The following is a 12,355-nucleotide window of genomic DNA, read 5'->3' as shown; positions in this document are numbered from 1 at the left end:
ATGACATTTCATGTATTGAGTTTGATATAATAAAAGAAGACCTCACTTTTTGAAAAATTTCATATTGGAGGGTTGCCTATAGAACTTAGTACAAAATCACTCCCTGGGCCATCTGCAAAATTTAGGCCTCTACTGAGGAATCTTAGTTGATCAACTGTTAGTCCTTTCTTAATAGCACCTTGAGTGGGTAACAGAGAATAATAATAAAAACAAATTTCTTACCGCTGTAAGGGGTCCTTCTGCCTGTGCCTCCATTAGACTTGTGGGCGTCGCTGCAATAAACTGACTAGCAGCTCCAGGCTGGAGTTCCAGCCTATCTGTATATTGTTCTGAAGCAGCAGTAGGAGGACCCTCTGCAGAAAGTGCTAAGACCACACCTGAGGTTTCCTTCTTTAAATGACCATTTTCTGCCCAAGGACCTAACTGGAGCTTTTCATCTTGAGGTGATGCCTCCAGGACTTGAAGTACTTCAGGCTCCTCATCAGAAGGACTTCCAGTTGTTTTATGTCCTACAGCCTCATTTGTCCTAAAATCCTGAAGGTCCTGCTCCTTGTCCACAATTACCCATTCTTTGGAATCAATTTCTTGCTTGCAAGAGCTCAGGTTAACAGCTATAAATCCATTGCTGCCACCACCATCTGCCTGCTCAGGGGTGTTGGCAGAAGCAGGCTTGGAGGCATCTGGAAGATATTCTTCATCATAGTGCCAGATGTGGTCAGTACGGGATGCAGCAGGAACGCAAGGCTTATGCAGCAGAGCAGGGAGAATAGATTCTTTTCCTGCACTGGTATCTTTCTGCATTTTCTCCAGGCTTAAGGAAATGGAAAGAAGTTACTCAACTGTCCTAAGGAAACATTTATTATATAATATATAAGCTCCATAGAGAACTAATATGGACACAAAGATGAGAGAAAAAAAGATGGATAAAGCACAAGGAAAGTTTCACAGCATTGATAATGTTCTTCTCTACCTGCCACATCCTGCTTTGGAAGATGGAGCTCAGTTCTTTCCTCAGCAAGGCCCTTTTTAGTTCCCTTCTTTTGTCAAACCAACTTTTTATTGAACTAAGCTTTTATCCCTATTGTATGTTGATAGTTATTCTCAATATGAGCCACAACTCAAAATGTGTAAACCAATGCCCCATCCATCCTTTTGATCATGTGAGCATGTAGACATGTGCTTACATAACATAGCTATGAATGATTACCATATGAGGAAGAACACACATATGTGAAGGATTGTTTAAAATGGACGCCAGATTGGAGTAGGCCAGAAGTGGCTGAATTGTCTTGGGACACGGTAATTATCATCTTAGTCAAATTCACAGTCCCTCTAACCTAATATTTCATTACCAATAGTAGCCACTAGAGATGCACCATTGAAGGGCATGACTACTATTAAAGGAAATTAGGTCTTAATACTGCGAATACTACTGAAGCTTTTTATAATTCATAAATATATCCCACACTTTTTTCATTTCTGTCTTCTGTTATCAAAATTTGTTGTAGGGATAATGTGCCTCAAAACCATGCATTACAGTCTTTACCTATGTATAGATCTCTCAAGTTTCACCTTCCTTTCTCTCTAGGTAGATTGCGAACTCTTGAGGGCAAGCATGATATACTTATTGGTATCTATTTTCCTACAGTATCTTACTCCTAGAAGGTCTTCACTAAAGTGAATTGAACTGACTGTCCCTTGTGTATAAATTACTTTTTCCTCTCCTTTATGTATTCCCCTCATCTCTGCCTAATGCCATCTTTATCATGCCCTCTCCAACACTACACTGTTGTGTGGAAGAGATTACTTTCTAAACAAAGTTATTGTAAAAATGTTCATTTAACTTGTACCTAGTGTTAGGAAGTTATCAGCTCTTACTGGTCAGCTTCCAAAGCCAAAGGATATGCTATAGAATTTATAATAATTAAGAATCAGGATAATAATAATTAAAAACATGGATGAAAATTAGAGCTTAATAGACTCAGTGTTACAAAAATGCAAGAATTTCTTATTCGAAAGACTTTATGTAACAGAAATACACAATAATAATAACAACAACAACAACAATAATAATGGTACCTTAGAAGCTTTAAAAAGAAAAATACACTATTTTATACCAGGTCTCAAGGAACTTGTCAGTGTCTGGCTTTGGCTCCAGGGTCAGACGTTTTTCTAGCTCAAAGCTGTGGATGGAACGTAACTTTCGCACCAATGGAATATCTCTGTCTGGCTGAGTAATCTCTGAGCGGACACGAATTGGTGACCCAAGGCTTGGAGCATTGAGAAGACCATTTGCCTGGCCATGGCTGTTCTCCTCTTCAGTAGCAGCCTATCCAAAATATAAAATAAAACCATGAAAAACATTCTAGGCAACACACATGACAGGAATCATTGAAGCCTTTCAAAATAATATGAATAAATGATTAGATGTGTTTTCAGACGATTAGGATATTTTGGCTAGTTTACTTCATTACATTCTTATCTATTAACTCTTCATTAAATGTGTTTTCTTAATTTATACTCAGTTTCAGTATTATTTTAGTTTTTTAAAATACTTTTGGCACAAACATAAATAATCTAAAAATGTTTAACAGACTTGGATTTTTGAATTATGTCTGACTTGAGGCTTGTAGTATCCCATTCCACTAACCTGAAACTGAAACCTGGAAAGGATGTTCCCTTTGAGACATAAGTGGTCTCACGAGTTAGGAGAGGCTGCCAAGCCAGAGTCGCTATACCTCTTTTCTCATTCTCCCTCTAAAAAACAAAAAACAACAAAAAGCCTGGGGGCCAGACTACTAAGGAGCTGAGGCAGAGGAGAAGGAGGATGAGTGTGAGGCAGCCCAGGGGGTGGGACTGTTTAAGCCTACAGCAGCACATGATCAGGGAAAATAAGCCTTATATAAGGAGTGTGGTGACAGAGGGAAGTCTGGGACATCTACTCTGATTAGAGACCCTCAAGAGGATGCCTAATTGGTTCAAATTGGTGATATACTCAGGGTAGCAGCAGAAACACAAGCCAGTCTTCCTTGAAGGAAGGTTTCCCCAAACCCCAATTTAGGTCTCCAGAACTCCCATCAATTATTAATTAATTAGCAAAAAAAAAAAAAAGAGAGAGAATCAATACATGAGAAGGCATGCTACCATGATTGACACAACAGAAATAATAGTCAAAATTAAGAAAAACATTTAAAACTCCCAAATATTTCAGACTGAACTGGTTCCAATACAAAATATAGACCAGCTATGCATAAATGTTTAAATAAATAAAGGTTACTATAACAAAGATCAACAAAGGGTTATTTGGAATTAAATGATTAACTTAATATTTAATATTCAATTAACAAGTTAAGCAGCAAGTAAGCAAAAAAAAAAAAAAAAAAAAGGTTGAAATTATTAATTAGTGAAGTGGAAGACACAGCCAAAGAAATTACCTAGAATAAAAAACAGCAAGATAGGCCGGGCGTGGTGGCTCACATCTGTAACCCCAGCACTTTGGGAGGCCAAGGACGGTGAGTCACAAGGTCAGGAGTTGGAGACTAGCCTGGCCAACACAGTAAAACCTTGTCTCTACTAAAAATACAAAAAAAAATTAGCTGGGCATGGTGGCACACACCTGTAATCCTAGCTACTTGGGAGGCTGAGGCAGGAGAATCACTTGAACCCAGCAGACGGAGGTTGCAGTGAGCCGAGATCGTGCCATTGCACTCCGGCCTGGGTAACAGACCAAGATTCCATCTCAAAAAAACAAAAACAAAAACAAGACAAACCCAGCAAGATAAGAAGAAAATTATGAAAAAAGTTATTAAGAGATATGATGGATACAATAAAAAGCCATAACATATGTCTAACTGGAGTCCTAAAAAGAGATAATAGAAAGAATGAAGAGGTAGTAACATTTAGATACAGAATGGCTGTTATTTCCCAGAACATATTTTTATACAAAAATATGAATAAAAATATTCAAGGGACACAAGATATCCCAAGCAAGATAAATATATGCTCAGAAACATCATAGTGAAAACACAGAACACCACAGACAAGAACAAGAACTAAAAAGTAGCTGGGAAGGAAAGATGAAGGTGGGGGAAACAATCACTTAAAAAGAAAAAAACAATTAGAAAAACAGTAAGTTTCTGAACACCAGTGACTGAAGCCAGAGGAAAAATAACTATCAATAGAAAACTTTATATTTGGGCTGGGCATGGCGGCTCACACCTGTAATCCCAGCACTTTGGGAGGGAGGTGGGTGAATCACTTGAGGCCAGGAGTTCAAGACCAGCCTGGCCAACATGGTAAAACCTTGTCTCTAATAAAAATACACACAAAAAATTAGCCAGGTGTGGTGGTGCATGCCTGTGGTCCCGGCTACTCGGGAGGCTGAGGCAGGAGAATCGCTTTAACCCAAGAGGTGGAGGCTGAAGTGAGCTGAGATCACACCACTGCACTCCAGTCTGGGCAACAAAGCAAAACCCTGTCTCAAAAAAAAAAAAAAAGAAAAGAAAACAAACAAACAAAACCCCCAACTTTATATTTGGCATAAACTATCTTGAAAGAATGAAGCTAAAATAAGTACATTTATAGATAAGAAAATACATTTATAGGAAGAATCCTCTACCAAAAGACCTGAGGTAAAGGAACTTCTGAAGGAAATATTTCCAGAAGAAAGATGAGCCAAGGACTTTCAGAAATGAAAGGAAATAGTAAACGTCTTTGAAAGTCCATATAAACATTACTTGTATAAAAGAACAACATTAATAATCTAATTCCAGGCTGGGCCTGGTGGCTCACGCCTGTAATCCCAGCACTTTGTGAGGTCGAGGCAGGTGAATTACTTGAGGCCAGGAGTTCAAGACTTAGCCTGGCCAATATGGTGAAACCCCGTCTCTACCAAAAATACAAAAAATTAGCCAGGTGTGGTGTCATGTGCCTGTACTCCCAGCTACTTGGGAGGACAAGGCATGAGAATCACAACCCGGGAGGCGGAGGTTGTAGTGAGCTGAGATCGCACCACTGCACTCCAGCCTAGGTGACAGTGCGAGACTCTGTCTCAAAAAATAAATAATATGATGAGTTCATGTCCTTTGTAGGGACATGGATGAAACTGGAAAACATCATTCTCAGTAAACTATCACAAGGACAAAAAACCAAACACTGCATGTTCTCACTCATAGGTGGTAATTGAACAATGAGAACTCAAGGACACAGGAAGGGGAACATCACAGTCCGGGGACTGTTGTGGGGTGGGGGGAGGGGGGAGGGACAGCATTAGGAGATATACCTAATGCTAAATGATGAGTTAATGGGTGCAGCAAAACAACATGGCACATGGATACATATGTAACAAACCTGCACATTGTGCACATGTGCCCTAAAACCTAAAGTATAATAATAAAAAAAATTTAAAAAATAAATTAAAAAAAAAAATAAATAAATAAATAATAAATAAAATAGATAATAATCTAATTCAAGTCATTCTTTTTTGTTGTTGTTTGTTTGAGACAGAGTCTCACTCTGTCACCTAGCCTGGAGTGCAGTGGCACAATCTTGGCTCACTGCAGCTTCTCCCCCCAGGTTCAAGCGATCCTCCACCCTCAGCCTCCCAAGTACCTGGGACTACAGGCACATGCCAACATGCCTGGCTAACTTTTTTTTTTTTTTTTTGGTAGAGACGGGGTTTTGCCATGTTGCCCAGACTGGTCTCGAACTCCTGGGCTCTAGTGTTCCTCCCACCTTGGCCTCCCAAAGTGCTGGGATTACGGGTGTGAGCCACTGTGCCAGGGCAAGTCATTCTTTTTCTTTTTTTTTTTAAAGAAAGAATTAAAATTAGAAGAGTACTAAAATGTTGGGAGAAGTGTGAATGAAGTTAAAATGTTCTACAGTCCTTGCAGTATCAGAAAAGTGGTTAAGATATTGCTTAATTTTAGACTTTTAAGTTAAAAATAATTGGGAAATTTCAAGGACAACTACCAAGAGAACAGAATTAGAATGTTTAAATCCCCAGTAAGTACAAAGAAAAAACAGAAGATGAAAAATACCAACTAAATCTGTAATGAAAAGAAAGGCAGAAAAAAGGCATTAAAAAAACTGAATAGAAATTTAAAAGAGAAGAGAAACAAGTTCATATAAAAATAATTTGGCTGGGCATCGTGGCTCGTGCCTGTAATCCTACCACTTTGGGAGGCTGAGGCGGACAGATCACCTCAGGTCAGGAGTTTGAGACCATCCTGGCCAACATGGCAAAACCCTCTCTACTAAAAATACAAAAATTAGCCAGGCGTGGTGGCGGGTGCCTGTAATTTCAGCTACTTGGGAGGCTGAGGCAGGAGAATCACTTGAACCCGGGAGGCAGAGGTTGCAGTGAGCCGAGATTGTATCACTGCACTCCAGACTGGGTGACAGAGCGAGACTCTGTCTCAGAAAATAAATACATAAATACAATAATAATTCTAAATGTAAATCAATTAAGCTGACTAATTAAAACATAAAGATGTAAGATTGTCCACTTATATTCCACTTAACAGAAGTCACAACAGAATATAGATGAGAAAAAATAGAAAGATAAAGGCAGAAAAAAGATACACCAGGCATGTACTACCCAAAAGAAAGTTGGTATAACTGTATTAACATCTGACAAAATAGGCTTTAATGCTAGAAAAAAAAATAGTAGGAACAGAATAGAAATAGTCACTATATAAAGAAAACCAAAGCTTTTAATCACCTGGCAGATGTAAAAACTCTAAACTTGTATGCACTTAACTCATGGATGAAAAAAATCATTACAGAAAAATATTTAGAACAGAATGAGAATGAAAATACAACACACCAAAACTTTTGCAATACAGTAACAGAGATATTTATTACATTCTTTCTGCTTGTCTTAGCTTATTCTGCTGCTTCTTTTTCTACTTTCTTGAGGTAAGATTTAGACTATTGATGTAAAGCCTTATCTTTCCTAATGTAAGTATTTAGTGCTATACATTTCTCTCTCAGTACTGCTTTAGCTGCCTCCCAAACATTTTGATATGCTGTCGTTTCGATTTCATTCAATTCTATGTAAATTAAAAAAATTTTCCTTTAAGGCTTCCTCTCTGACCCATGGATTAGAAATATGCTGTATAATTTCCAAGTGTTTAGAAATTTTCCTGTTGTCTTTATGTCACTGATTACTAGATTAACTCTATTATTTTCAGAGAACATAGTATGTGTGATTTCAATTATGTAAACTTATTAAGGTTTGTTTTGTAGCTCTGCTTTTATGGACTCTAACCTAAGACAGTGGTTACCTCAGTGGGGATAGGGTAGAAGCATAAATATAGAAGGAATATATTAAAATATTCTAGTTCTTGGGGCAGATGGTGGATTCACATGCTTAGATTACTATGCTTTGACATGATATATATAAAATCTTTTATATATGGTATAAGTAGATTTTAAAAGATAAATATAGCTGTTTTGAATTTTTCTCCTAGATGACCAATAAATTCCTAAAGTGACAAGCTCTATCCATGCACTTTTTCATGTATATATGTATATACATATAATTTGAGGCGGAGTTTCGCTCTGTTACCCAGGCTGGAGTGCAGTGGCATGATCTTGGCTCACTGCAACCTCCACCTCGCAGGTTCAAGCAATTCTCCTGCCTCAGCTTCCCGAGTAGCTGGGATTACAGGTACCCACCACCACACCCTGCTAATTTTTGTATTTTTAGTAGAGACGGGGTTTCACCATGTTGGCCAGGCTGGTCTTGAACTCCTGACTTCAGGTGATCCGCCCACCTTGGCCTCCCAAAGTGCTAAGATTACAGCTGTGAGCCACCATGCCTGGCCCTCATGTACATATTTTTACTTATACTTCTACTTCAACCACTTCTTCCATAAGGCATGTTCCCAACTCCCACCCCATCTGCATGCATTTTAATTCTTTTTAATGTTTTGAACAATGTTCTGTCTTGTATTATATTTGCTTGTGCAGCTACATATCTACCCGAAGAGACGGTAAGCTCCTTAAAGGTAAAAGATGTATCTTAAACTGCACAGCACCTAGCTTAGTAAATTGTCTTCAATATTTAGCTTAATGCTTTATCCAGATGTTCAAAATGAGAGCTTGTATTGTACAGCACTATACATTATAAATTCAATAAACTGCACATCACCATGGTAACAAATAATGGACTTAGGGTCAAAACTATCTACCATTCAAATTTCACTGAGATTAAATAGTGATAGCGGGTAAAAGACAGAAACTAAAGTAACTAAGATCTTCTATGTCAAGTGCCACTTCATTCTCTCACATACACAGATATCCATATGGGCTGACAACTGAGAATGTCACTAGTGATTTTTTTTTTTGCTATAAGAACAGTTTGTTCCTGGTGCCATAAAGACAGCCACAGCTGACACTAGAAAAATCTGACACTGACTCCCTGTCTACTTTCCACTACTCATTCCTGATTACTATTGGTCCAGATTGTGCTTTGTCAACAGCCAAATCACATTGTGGCATATCACATCGATCCAGAGATCATTTTGCAAATGACTCCCATGACTGAACATATACACCTGCTATAGTCTGAATGTTTGTGTCCCCCCCAAAATTCACATGGTGAAATTCTAACTCCCAATGTGAGGGTATTAGGAGGTGGGCCCCTTGGGAGGTAATTAGGTCAAGAAGGCAGAGCCCTCATGAATGAGAGTGGTGTCCTTACAAAAGAGGCCCAAAAGAGATCCCTTTCCCCATCTACCACATGAGGACTCAGCAAGGAGGAGTCACAAAACAGCCCTCACCAGATACCAAATCTGCCTGGCCTTCCTTCTTGGACTTCCCAGCCTTCTGAACTGTAAGAAATAAATTTCTGTTGTTTATAAGGTACTCATACCTTACAAATTCCAAGCTTTATCTTATTTTTGTTGGCATCCATCTCTTCCCAAACATCCTTCTCCTGGGGACGGGGGTGTCTGAGAGATCCAGGCAATTTATCTGGTGACACACCAACAGGGATGCCATTTTCTCCATCGCTAAGCTGTTCATCTGGAAATACCTCATCTGTATTTTCTCGAAGCAAGTCTCCAGGGATGGGAGTGGCATTGGCAATTCTACATATGAAGGGAGGAAAAAAAGGCAAGAATCAAAAATTACTATGAGACTATCTTACATCATTTTATTTCTTCATTTAAATGAACTCCACACATAATTAAGAGAGTTTAAAAAAAAAAAAGCACCTTGAAAACTTAGGTTGGCCAGGCATGGTGGCTCACACCTGTAATCCCAGCACTTTGGGAGGCTGAGGCAGGCAGATCACTTGAGGTCAGGAGTTGCAGACCAGCCTGGCCAACATGGTGAAACCCTGCCTCTACTAAAAATACAAAAATTATCTGGGCGTGGTGGTGGGTGCCTGTAATACCAGCTACTTACGAGGCTGAGGCAGGAGAATTGCTTGAATCCAGGAGGCGGAGGTTACAGTGAGCTGACATTGCGCCACTGCACTCCAGCCTGGGTGACAGAGCAAGACTCCAGCTCAAAAAACAACAACAACAACAAAAAAAAAAAACAAAAGAAAAAGAAAAAGAAAAAAAAAACTTAGGTCACGCCAATCCTACAAAATAAAACTTTAAAATTTTGATCAATTAGAATTTTCAAGCTGATTTTAAAATACAAATTCTAAAACAATAACACCCTAATTTGACAATCACTTTATAAGTAAGAAGCATTTCATCTATTTTCAAAGAAGTCTCTGTCAATTATAACAAGATTTTTTTTTTTTTTTTGAGACAGAGTTTCACTCTTGTCGCCCAGGCTGGAGTGCAGTGGCGCGATCTCGGCTCACTGCAACCTCCACCTCCAGGATTCAAGCGATTCTCCTGCCTTAGCCTCCTGAGTAGCTGGGATTACAGGTGCCCACCACCACACCGGGCTATTTTTTGTATTTTTAGTAGAGACAGGGTTTTGCCATGTTGGGCAGGCTGGTCTCAAACTCCTGACCTCAGGTGATCTGCCTGCCTCGGCCTCCCAAAGTGCTGGGATTACAGGAGTGAGCCACAGCGCCCAGCGTGTTAGAGAATTTTAAAAAAATTCTAAACAGGAAAATGTTAAGTGCTGTTGAACTCAAAATAAAATACAGAGATGAATCTCCAAATTAACATTTCATTTGGGAAGCAGGAATTACAATTTGGGGCACACACATAGACTGAGTGGGTCTCTGGTATATCTGAAGACCAAAGGAGAGGTTGAGGGTTTTATTAGAGAGATGTCACATACTGTTTTGAAAGAAAGCTCATTGGCACTAGAGAAGCTTTTGGGAGCTGGCAGGCTCTGACTGGTGAGTGACAGAGGTATGTAAATTTAGTCTTAGAGTCACAGCAGCCCATTTCAGCAGCTGGGCTTATGAGAAATTAAATACCTGGTGCTATGTGCCCCAAGTACTTTCTCATTCATGAGGGCTCTGCCTCTTGATTCATTTAGTTGAGTATGACAAGAATGACCTAATTTGTATAATCAACTTTCGCAGCACCATAATGAAATAAACAGGTGTCAGATCAATCAGCTATGTTATTTTTTTACAGTGTGAAATGTGTATTACTTTTTCACTCGCAGATTTTTTTTTTTTTTTTTTTTTTTTTGAGACAGAGTCAAGCTCTGTCTCTCAGGCTGGGGTGCAGTGGCATAATCGTGGCTCACTGCGACCTCCGCCTCCTGGGTTCAAGCAATTCTCCTGCCTCGGCCTCCCAAGTAGCTGGGATTACAGGCATGCACCACCATGCCCAGCTAATTTTTTATGCTTTTAGTAGAGATGGGGTTTTGCCATGTCAGCCAGGCTGGTCTCGAACTCCTGGCCTCAAGTGATCCGCCCACCTCGGCCTCCCAAAGTGCTGGGATTACAGGTGTGAGCCACCGTGCCCGGCCACTTGCAGACTTTTTACTAAGCACCTACTACATGCAAGGCCCTAGCAACACAAACAAGAGGAAGGAAATTCTTGCCCTAGAGGGGAAACTAGACTTTCTGTAATTATACAGTTGATATAGTTCAGCATGAACTGACCTGGGGAAATAGCAAATATTAATTGGTATTTGCCTATATATTTCTTTCAAAGTAATTCCAGGTCTTATTTACATGGTTGGTCATTGCTCCCTTAGACCCTCCCATGAGAGGCTTTTCTAGTTCACAGTTATCGTTCACCAAGTGAAAAGGCTCCTACCAGTTCTATAACTCTATATTCTAGGGTTTTTTTTTTTTAATATTGCTGACTGAACACAATACTTAGCACACAATGAAACCTCCTCTTAGAAGTGACCTGGAATGTCTCAAAGTAGAAAAATTAGTCTTCAGTACATTATACTGACACCTGTAATTACTGTGAGTGGCAACACAGGCATCCTCTCAGTTAGCCACTTTAAGGGTCACAGTTACAGCCTGGCACTGGTGTCACGAGTACTTCATATGCTCTGAGAAGACCAGTGATTTTTCAGGGACTTGTTCCACCTGACTTGGTAACCGATGACCTTCACCACTACCTTTGCCTAAATGGGTCAATGCTAGAATGAACCTCTTTATCAACAGTTTACAAGGATATAATCTAGAAAAGCACTGATAATGGCTCTCAGAAAAAAAAAAGAAAGAAAAAAAAACGTACAACCTAGTAAAGTAGTATCTGTAGTTCTGACAGTGGAAGCATATTTAAAAGGTAGTTGGGCCTAAAATAGTTCAAATAAACAGATTTATTATAGAGATAATTAAAGATCAGAAATAAATTGGCTACTAACAGATTTTTCAGATATTAGTTCAATATAATTTATTTATTGATGCAAGAGTCATAATGGACATACATGTACTACATGGTAATCCAAATGTTGAGAAAGAATTCCCTCTATTCCTGAGGAAAGAGAAAGGGAAATAGATGAATATTTGAACTCAAGAAGCTTAGTCTATTATCATCACCTTTTTTCCATTTTAATCACTCAGTATTCTTTCAAGTCCCTTTTTCCCTTATGTCTAGCCATTATTCTGCTTTTTTTCCAACTACCTCAATTCCTTGGCATTTCCTTCTTTCACGCCTCAGGAAACAAACCACACCTCCATCTCTGAATACACTTCTACTTTCATTCAATCCTACTTTTTCCTATCTCTTATGCTTCAGTATGATACCACACACTCCAAGGACATCGTCCATCTTCTCCACACAGGCTCTCTTTTATAGGACTCAGGTTCCTCTCCCACCCGGCCCCTCCCTCTGCATTTATTCTCCACTCCTTTCTCCTTCCCTGGTTATTGTTTCTTTTCCTAAACTCTGATCCAAATCTGGAGTATGCAATATGGAAAGAAATAATTCCTTCCCAGGAAAATTATATCATGTTGAGG

General features: G+C 39.2%; 1 protein-coding gene across 9 annotated transcripts in view; it reads right to left on the bottom strand.

Annotated features, from left to right (window-relative positions):
- Window positions 1-12,355, bottom strand: part of TTBK2 (tau tubulin kinase 2) — a 182,920-nt gene that overhangs the window by 33,014 nt on the left and 137,551 nt on the right. For all 9 annotated transcript variants that reach the window (XM_055278906.2, XM_055278903.2, XM_055278904.2 and 6 more), the window contains 3 exons: window positions 8,879-9,095; window positions 2,118-2,329; window positions 223-811 (listed from right to left, as the gene is read on the bottom strand). In XM_055278906.2, the coding sequence (XP_055134881.1) occupies window positions 223-811; window positions 2,118-2,329; window positions 8,879-9,095 (1,018 nt within the window). The remainder of the gene's footprint in view (window positions 1-222; window positions 812-2,117; window positions 2,330-8,878; window positions 9,096-12,355) is intronic.

The sequence above is a fragment of the Symphalangus syndactylus genome, chromosome 5, assembly GCF_028878055.3.
Source record: "Symphalangus syndactylus isolate Jambi chromosome 5, NHGRI_mSymSyn1-v2.1_pri, whole genome shotgun sequence".
Taxonomy (NCBI): domain Eukaryota; kingdom Metazoa; phylum Chordata; class Mammalia; order Primates; family Hylobatidae; genus Symphalangus; species Symphalangus syndactylus.
The sequence above is the reverse complement of the archived record's forward strand: the minus strand, read 5'-3'. Positions and strand labels throughout refer to the sequence as shown.